Source organism: Nicotiana sylvestris, chromosome 12 (genome assembly GCF_000393655.2).
Source record: "Nicotiana sylvestris chromosome 12, ASM39365v2, whole genome shotgun sequence".
In the NCBI taxonomy this organism is placed as follows: domain Eukaryota; kingdom Viridiplantae; phylum Streptophyta; class Magnoliopsida; order Solanales; family Solanaceae; genus Nicotiana; species Nicotiana sylvestris.
The window spans coordinates 162,908,281-162,917,019 of NC_091068.1; the positions used below are offsets into that span (position 1 = coordinate 162,908,281).

Here is an 8,739-nt window from a genome sequence, read left to right on the forward strand (position 1 = left end):
AAAAAGAAAGAAAAACAATAATTATGAAAAAAGCTCCTTTAATCACGTCTCTATGAATCACCGCCGGCCCTTCCTCCTCGTCTCCAGTTTTTATCACCAACTATTTCCTCTTTTTATCCTTAATCACCATTTTCAATTCCATACCTCCTTCTTTGATTTTCTTTTTTCCATATTTCTTCCCCCTTATTTTCATTTCAGATTTCCTCCTCATCCTCCTTCAATTTAAATACCCAGCCCTCACCCGCGTTAACCAACCCATTGTGTTTCAAGCACCACCACTAGTTTTGCCACCTTGGCTGTGATGTGAGATTGTTTGGGAGCTATTGAAAGTGATTATCAACTTGGAGATGTTGAATTTGGTAGAAGTGGATCTGAAATTTTTTTGGTGGACCGTGGTATTGAGCATATTTGGCTTCTGAAGTATTCATATTTTCCTTGATTTCAAAAGTAATTGAGCCTATTTTTCATGGACCAATCAACGTGCCGGTCACAGTGCCGTAAATGAAGAACAAGAGAATAAGATTGATATGATATTACTATTATTCTAACAAAGTATGATTTTTAATACAGAAAAGGTAGACTTATCTTCTTTAATGTAGTAGTCGACCGGATTTGTGTTCTGGTAGTTGGGCTGCCTTTTTACTGGTGGATGGTGAGTTGTTTTGTTGGGTGGTACAGTGGCCGGAGTGACCTTTTAGGATGGCTGGTTGATGCAGCGTATGGGGTGGGGGCAAACTTTAGTTAGTATTTTGAATCCATTCACACGCTGAAATTGGATTGTGAAACACACAATATGTCATGTCAGCATGAGGTATTTAGTTGACTTATTTTATTCAAAGCTTGAAGTGTCCAATTGAAAATCGGCTTAGTTGAGGTGTTAGCGTGATCGTTGAGGACAACTTAAAGGGGCCGTTTATGTATTTCGCCTAATTTTTTTAAAAGAGACTTATATGTAACTAATAAGAAAGTCCAAAAAAGGGAAATTGAGAATGGGAGGAATTAAAAAAAAATAGAAAAATCATCATAAATATAAGTCTCATCTTTTTTATGTGTTGTTTTCTAAAACAATAACAAAGAAGAAGAAGAGTAATACAAGTACTAAACTAAAACATTTAAACACTTTAGGGGCCAAAGTGAGAGTCTAATACATATCTACATATTTATTTGTTCCAAATGCGATTTATAAGTCGCATTTGCCGAATGCAATTTATAAGACACATTTATTGAATGCAATTTATGCTTGTTAATAGGTACGCCTTAATTTTCTCCATTCTCGATTCTCGTTTGGATCCGTGTTGGTTATGTACAATTTTTTTTTAGCTCTTTATTTATAATTCTCTAAAGAAAATGAACTTAAACCGTTGGATTATTTCATTCAATCGGGACCGTCCATTTGTCACAAACAAAAAGGAGCGCGAATGCTACATTTTGGACAAGATTTAGTATGTAAAAAGGTTGTCCGTAAAGGAGACGTGCGTAAAAGAAATTTGGCTACAAGCCTAGAGGTTTAACTATAAGAATTAAAAGATCACTTGGTACCCCATATCCGAGTTTTTGGCCAATATTGTTCCTTATCTTTGAGGGTAGGTCTATTTTGGTCTATCAAATATAATTCTGAACATATTTAGTCCCTTAAGTATGCTAAAATGTAGCATCTTTAATTTCACTGACAGAATCTGTCCTAAATCAATTACGGGATTGGTTTCGACACTCACTGTCTTTTTAATTTACTTATCGAAAATATTTTATGAACCAAAACCCACTAATAGTACAGTGATGATAAATTTAAGATTTTAATGTTGAAACTTTTACTTTTAAAAACTCGGTTGATTTTTCCAAAAAGAAAAATTAAAATTTGAAAAAAATAGAGCTGCCAAGATCACTTCTAGGCATATATTGAAGCAAACAAATAACCAGATTGTATTATCACGTTTAGCCTGCACTAGAAACTATTTACATCTGGTAGCCGAAAAAGTATATAAAATTTGTATAATTTTTGTATATTAACATAAAAGTGTGTGTATATATATATACAAAATAATATACAAATTTTATATATTTTTTCAGCTATTATTTTTACAGCAGCTATACAATGTCATTTTCTCATTGAAAACTGGCACAGAAGGTGAAAGTCAAAATTTTAGAAGACATTATCTAAAAATGAGAAATTAAAGTGATAATTTGCGTTATCCAATAGAAGTAAAGGAACCGTGTTGCTTCAGAGCAGAAGATTCGATTTATGAATCAGAGTTGGTTAGCACCGTTAGTTTTTGAACACATTTTGTCAGTGAGACTAAAGGTGCTCCATTTTAGCATATTTAAAGGACTAAATATGCTCAAAGTTATATTTGAGGGACCAAAATAGACCTACCCTCAAAGATAAGGGATAATATTGGTCAAAAACTCCCCATATCCTGTCGTTGACTAATAACTTAATATTCGTGGTAGGGCAAAGGCAAACTACCAAGGATTAATTTAAGATTAAGATAACCATTTACAGCTCATATATTCTAGCAATTGATACTTCACCTTTTATTAAAAAATTAGAATCAGAAAAAATATACATTGTACTACAATTTGATACTCCATAGATGGGACTTGGGAATTATATAAAAAGCACAAACATGATATATCACTTATATATATAAAAGCAAATTATACCTAATAGTTGTTAGTTGTATAATTGTGTGCAACAACTTTAAGGCAAAAGTAGCCAGAGATCAATTAACTAAAGTTAGTCATGGAAAGAAAGATCGAGATAGTTTCTGTTGAGCTCATTAAACCTCTTTCTCCTACTCCTAATCATCTTAGATGCTTCGAATTCTCTATTTTGGATCAACACGTATTAACCATACCTGTTCCCTTAGCTCTATTTTATCCTTCTCCTCATTCAGATGGTGGTGAGTTATACTCCTATGAGCAAGCAAGATCAGTCCATTCATCAAGATTACTTCTTTTGAAGAAATCTTTGTCTCAAACTCTTGCTCGCTTTTACCCTTTTGCTGGTCGAATTAAGTACAACTTAGTTGAATGCAACGACGACGGGGTGCCTTTGTACGAGGCTTTTGCTCATAACTATCAGTTGGAAGATGTTCTTAGAAAGCCTGCAGATGTCAATAAAAAGTTCCTCCCTAGTACTGTTGAAGATGGATCATTACTGCTTGATTCAGCCTTATATCCCCTGCTTGTTCAAGTCACTTTTTTTGAGTGTGGAGGTATGGCTATTGGTATATGTGCTTCTCATAAAGTTGCTGATCGTGCCACGTTGTGCACCCTCATCAGCGCCTGGTCAACAATTGCTCGAGGTAGCCCCGATAATCTGGTGCCAGAATTTGTTGCAGCTGCTAAATTCTTGCCACCACCTATTCCCCATGTTCCACCCAAGCCTATTATGCCTGAAGTAATAATCAAAGTCTTTTTTGATAAGCAGCGTGTCACTAAATTTTTTGCCTTTGATGCTTCTACTATAGCATCACTCAAGGCTAAGGCTGTCAGCGATTCAGTACAAGCACCTACTCGCGTTGAAGTAGTATCAGCTTTGATCTGGAAATGTGCTATGGTTGCTTCAGGGAATGAGATCAGAAGGTTATCTCAATTGGTGCACAATGTAAATATACGAAAGAGGTTAGTCCCTCCATTACCAAACCATAGTGTAGGAAATGTTGTTGCAATTAGCACATCGTGTAAAGGTGAGAATGATGGCTCTGATTTGCTCACTTTGGTCACTTGTATAAGGAAAGCATTATCAGAAATGACTTCAGAATTTGCGGATAAACAGAATCAAGAAGAGGCAATTTTGACCATATCCTATGCCAACGCAGAGTTTGTTGCAGCACGTTTTGGAGGCGAGATAGAGATAATACATATGAGTAGCTTGTGTGGCTACCAATTTTATGACGTTGATTTTGGCTGGGGAAGACCTTCATGGGTAAATCCAATTAAAGAGATCGGAATAAATGTTGTTATATTGATGGATTCAAGAGATAGCAGTGGAGTAGACACATGGATATGTGATAATAGGTGAATTTAATTTTATTCAGACCCTAAATAACCGCCTTCTTGCATAGTTTTAATAATAAAAGTGATAACAAAATGCTCTTATTAGTGCTTTTCATGATTTGCAGGTTATATATGACTAAGGAAGGCTAGAGAGCACTTTTGGAGTGAAAAAAATGAAGAAAGAGAGGCCAACCATGAAATATCCCAAGTGAACCACGCAAAATAGGCTGAAGAATCAGAAAACTGAGTCTACCGCGGTTCCACCGCGACCGCGGTGAAGGATGTTCGCGGATAGAAGGAAGATCAGAGGCCATGTTTGGCCGCGGTTCTACCGCGGCAGGAGGCGGGAATTTCAGGGACTAAAGTGCAAAACACGGGATTTTTAGCCCAAAACCCTATTTTAAACACTAGACTTCGCCCAAGAGAGACATGTATTGTTTTGGAGAGTATTTTTGGCAAGAAGAACAAGTGTGAGAGATCACCCAAAACATCTTGGTTTCTTCTTCTCTTTATTTTTCTTGCAAGTTTTATGATGAATATTGTTTTAGTTTATTTACCCATAGTTATGAGTAGCTAAATCCTTTGTCTAAGGTTTTGATGGAACCTATTTGGGGATGAACTTCTTGTTTATGTTAATACAAATTGCTAGTCTCAATCTTTATTTGTTCAACTTTGTGTATGTTGTAGTTAATTTACAGGATCCTCAATTAGCTGTGCCTATTTAGTGTGCATAACTTGGGAGAGAATGCATATTTAGGTTATTGTTGAGCAACACCACTCCCAAAGTATAAGAGGGATCTATAACTGCGGGTTTAAAGGCGGGATTAGGGATAACGAAGCCTTGGGTACAATCTTAAGTGAACTGTGTTAATTAAAGCTAGCTAGTGTATCTCAGGAGAGTGCAATAGTATATTACTGTGATTACTCGGGAGAGATTTACGGTAATAAAAGTGTTCATGATTGATAGAGGTGTGTTGGTAAATTTGTATGAAGCATAAACAGAAGGGATTCCATCAATAGGGGAAATCTTTACCTTAGCTTTTTTCTCATCATTGTTTACAACCTTAGCATTTTAGTTTACAGCTGTTTAATTTACTTGCAATTTTAGTTACTATAGAAACCATCAACTTGTGATTCAAATATTTGGGAAGCTGGTTCTGAAGAGTTTAGTGGGTCTAAAGATAGTGATTGATAGGTTAACTCTCTGTGGATTCGACCCTGGGCGTAATACTCGGGTTATCTTTGCAACGTCCGCATTGTCCTTTTTATAAGGCATAGTTGGGCGTGATCAAATTTTGGTGCCGTTGCCGGGGAAGTTAACGGAATTATCAATTACCATTGCTAGAAATACAAAAAAAAAAAAAAAAATTCTTCGCGTAGGCAGTTTCTCTACACCCAATTTTTGATTGAAATTTTTGACGGTTGTTGACTTGGTTGCACAGGTGTATGCCTAGAAACTCTATGAGGACTGGAGAACTACTTGAAGGACTCGTAGACCCTGAGAAAATATTCAGGGCATTTAACCGTGCCAACAGAAGACTTCAACCACCTCAACAAACAGACAAATTCAAAACTGACATGGGAGACGCAATCGACCCTAACGGAAACGACAGGCATGAGCAAGTCAACTTGAATGTCAAAAACGCAGCACCTCTGGTGCTCGAGGGTGCACTGTATGACTGGGCACAGTCCACAGCTGACAATTTAGATACTGCCATAGTTGTGTCTGCAATACAAGCTGAGTCGTTTCAGATCACAAATAATATGCTGCACTTGTTGCAAAACAAGGGACTCTTTTCTGGGACACAACTTGAAGATCCTCAGAAACACTTGAAGAACTTCCTGTCGATCTGCAAGACCCAAAGGCAGCCCAATGTCACTCCAGAGGCTATCAGGTTATTATTGTTCTCATTCTCGGTGACAGGAGCTGCACAGGTTTGGCTAAACTCACTCCCCATAAATTCTATAGCAACGTGGGATGAGTTAGTCAAGCAGTTTCATAACAAGTTTCATCCACCCAACAAAACTGCCCAACAAATTGATGAGATCGTGAGCTTCAAGCAGAAACCAATGGAGACACTGCATGAAACATGGAGCAGGTTCAAAGGAATGTTGGTTATGTGTCTACATCATGGTATTCCAGAACAGATGTTGGGACAACGATTTTATATGGGACTGTCGGATGGGTTGAAGAATATTGTGGATGCTTCAGCTGGTGGGGCATTCTTGAGCAAGACATGGAGAGAAGGTCAGAGTTTACTTGATAAAATGGCACAGAATTCGGGATGGACATCCAGGAATGCACCCATCACTCCAGTGGTACACTCAGTGCCCCTTGATCCTTCAAACACTATGGCTGAAAATATGGCGACCCTCCTGACACAAATGAGCATCCTCACCAAAAAGGTGGAGGAATCAAGACAGAAGCAGCAGGTACACATAGTAGACACTACCAATGGGGGCTTGTGCACATCTTGCATTAGTCAACCAGTTGGTAATCCTTGGAATACAGAGCTTGATCATCATCATCAGCACCCTGAAGATATGAACTATGTAGCTAACTATGGGGGTCAGAGACAGGGAAATCAGAACTGGGGTCAGCAGACTCAACAACAGTACAAACCACCTTTGCCACAATATAACGCCGGAAACATGGGAGGTATGAGACCCTCCAACAACATGGCTCCGTATCCTAGATCCCAGGGGTACAATAATCAGCAGCAGGGGTACCACCCGCCTCAGCAGCAGCATGGTGGAAGACAGGACGATGGGTTTGCTAGACTGGAAGCAATGATGCAGCAGGTTATTGGGTCCACTGCGAAGATAAATGAGAGAGTAGATGCACATGACGCAGCTATCAAAAATATTGAAGTGCAGGTGGGCCAAATTTCAATATCTCTGAATAATCGTCCTCAAGGAACGCTACTTGCAGATACCCAAATCAATCCTAAAGATCAGGGCCCGAAGTAGCTGATGGCGGTGAGTCTCCGTAATGACAGGGATCTCGATGAAGAGCAGGAGAGAGTTCGTGACAATATACAGGCTGAGACACTTATTCAAGTACCCATTGAGCTGGATGAATCCATAAGGCTGACAGATGTGACAGTCCAGCCTGCTCAGGAAGAAAAGAATACTCAGTAGGAGACCGAGAAAGTTGCTGAAGCAGTTGAAGAGCCAGTAGTAGAGATAGTAGCTGAGAAAGAAAAGTTCCAAGTGATTGGGAAGAAAAGACCTCTTGCACCATTTCCACAGAGGTTGGCTAAACACCAAAAGGAGGAGCAATACAAAAAGTTCTTTGAGATGCTCAAGCAAATTCAGGTAAATATTCCATTGATCGAAGCTTTAAAGGAGATGCCTGGATATGCAAAAATGATGAAAGACTTAATGTCCCGGAAATTTGACTTCCAAGACTTGGCTACGGTGACACTTACTCAGACGTGCAGTGCAGTGGTAACTAGACCTGTTGCTGAAAAGCTCTCAGATCCCGGGAGTTTTACTATTCCATGTAGTATTGGAAACTTTGCTTTTGCGAAAGCACTCTGTGATTTAGGGGACATCATTAATCTTATGCCCCTGGTCATTTACAAGAGGTTGGGCATTGGGAGAGCTAGACCCACCTCTATGCTGTTGCAGCTGGCTGACAGGACTGTGAAGCGTCCATTTGGGATCCTTGATGATGTACTTATTCAGGTGGGGAAGTTCGTGTTCCCTGTTGACTTTGTGATACTGGATTGCAAAGTAGATGAAGAAATTCCTATCATCTTAGGAAGACCATTCTTGGCCACAGGGAGATCTCTTATTGATTGCAAGACCGGGGAGCTTAAGATGAGGCTCAATGACGAAGAGATTATATTCAATGTGCAGAAATCTATGAGGCGCCCAAGTGAGTTCGCAAATTGCTCTCTTATTGATGCCGTGGATGTAATCGTTCAGTCTAAGGATGAAGTGTTGACGATTGAGGATCCCCTCGCTGCATGTTTGACGAATTTGGAGGAAGTGAACGGTGAGGACTTGGCAGAATGGGTGTTGACATTGGAAGGTAGAGGGTTTTGGGAAAGAAATCTAGAGTTTGAGCCCCTACACTTAGAAAAGAGGGAGACTCCTCCAGCTAAGCCATCCATTGAAGAACCACCGAAGCTGGAACTAAATCCATTGCCAGGCCACCTCAGGTATGAATTTCTGGGACCTAACTCCACCCTACCTATTATTATCTCATCTGGTTTGTTAGATGTGCAGGTCCAACAACTTCTACAGGTATTGAAGGAGTGCAAAACTGCCATTGGGTGGACCATGGCAGACATCAAGGGGATCAGCCCCGCGTACGGCATGCATAAGATTCTGCTGGAAGAGGGGCACAAACCTTCCAGGGAACATTAGAGGAGGCTGAAGCCGAATATGAAGGAGGTGGTGAAGAAGGAAGTGATAAAGTGGCTAGATGCAGGAATTATTTTCCCAATCTCTGACAGCAGCTGGGTTAGCCCAGTTCAATGTGTGCCTAAGAAGGGTGGCATGACGGTTGTGAAGAATGACAATAATGAACTAATCTCAACGAGAACCGTCACAGGCTGGAGAATTTGCATGGATTATCGAAAGTTGAATCTAGCCACCCGGAAAGACCACTTCCCACTTCCCTTCATTGATCAAATGCTGGATAGATTAGCAGGGAGGTCACACTTTTGTTTTCTGGACGGGTACTCAAGGTACAATTAGATTTCCATTGCACCTGAGGATCGAGAGAAG

The 8,739-nt window shown here is 39.6% G+C and overlaps 3 protein-coding genes across 4 annotated transcripts; all 3 read left to right on the plus strand.

Moving 5' to 3' along the window:
• Positions 1 to 2,654: 2,654 nt before the first annotated feature.
• On the plus strand, positions 2,655 to 4,717 carry LOC104223945 (vinorine synthase-like). Of its 2 annotated transcripts, XM_070165263.1 has the most exons (3): positions 2,655 to 3,624; positions 3,736 to 4,020; positions 4,125 to 4,717. In XM_070165263.1, the coding sequence occupies exons 1-3, from the start codon at positions 2,741 to 2,743 to the stop codon at positions 4,147 to 4,149; spliced, it is 1,194 nt and encodes a 397-aa protein (XP_070021364.1). In that variant the 5' UTR covers positions 2,655 to 2,740; the 3' UTR covers positions 4,150 to 4,717. The 2 variants fall into 2 exon arrangements, with proteins under 2 accessions (XP_070021364.1, XP_009773787.1); XM_009775485.2 differs by having other exon boundaries at positions 2,656 to 4,020.
• Positions 4,718 to 5,460: 743 nt separating this feature from the next.
• LOC138884036 (uncharacterized) lies at positions 5,461 to 6,969 on the plus strand. Its single transcript, XM_070164775.1, has one exon. The coding sequence runs from the start codon at positions 5,461 to 5,463 to the stop codon at positions 6,967 to 6,969; it is 1,509 nt and encodes a 502-aa protein (XP_070020876.1).
• Positions 6,970 to 6,972: 3 nt separating this feature from the next.
• On the plus strand, positions 6,973 to 8,376 carry LOC138884037 (uncharacterized). The gene is made up of 2 exons (XM_070164776.1): positions 6,973 to 7,098; positions 7,141 to 8,376. The coding sequence occupies exons 1-2, from the start codon at positions 6,973 to 6,975 to the stop codon at positions 8,374 to 8,376; spliced, it is 1,362 nt and encodes a 453-aa protein (XP_070020877.1).
• The last annotated feature ends 363 nt before the right edge of the window (positions 8,377 to 8,739 follow it).

What these genes read in the sequence shown, in the direction of transcription:
- LOC104223945 (XM_009775485.2), top strand. Translation starts at nt 2,741, where the DNA reads ATGGAAAGAAAGATCGAGATAGTTTCTGTTGAGCTCATTAAACCTCTT. An exon ending in ACATGGATATGTGATAATAG is followed by an intron (nt 4,021 to 4,124) that starts GTGAATTTAATT and finishes CATGATTTGCAG; the next exon opens with GTTATATATGACTAAGGAAG.
- LOC138884036 (XM_070164775.1), top strand. Translation starts at nt 5,461, where the DNA reads ATGAGGACTGGAGAACTACTTGAAGGACTCGTAGACCCTGAGAAAATA.
- LOC138884037 (XM_070164776.1), top strand. Translation starts at nt 6,973, where the DNA reads ATGGCGGTGAGTCTCCGTAATGACAGGGATCTCGATGAAGAGCAGGAG. An exon ending in AATCCATAAGGCTGACAGAT is followed by an intron (nt 7,099 to 7,140) that starts GTGACAGTCCAG and finishes AATACTCAGTAG; the next exon opens with GAGACCGAGAAAGTTGCTGA.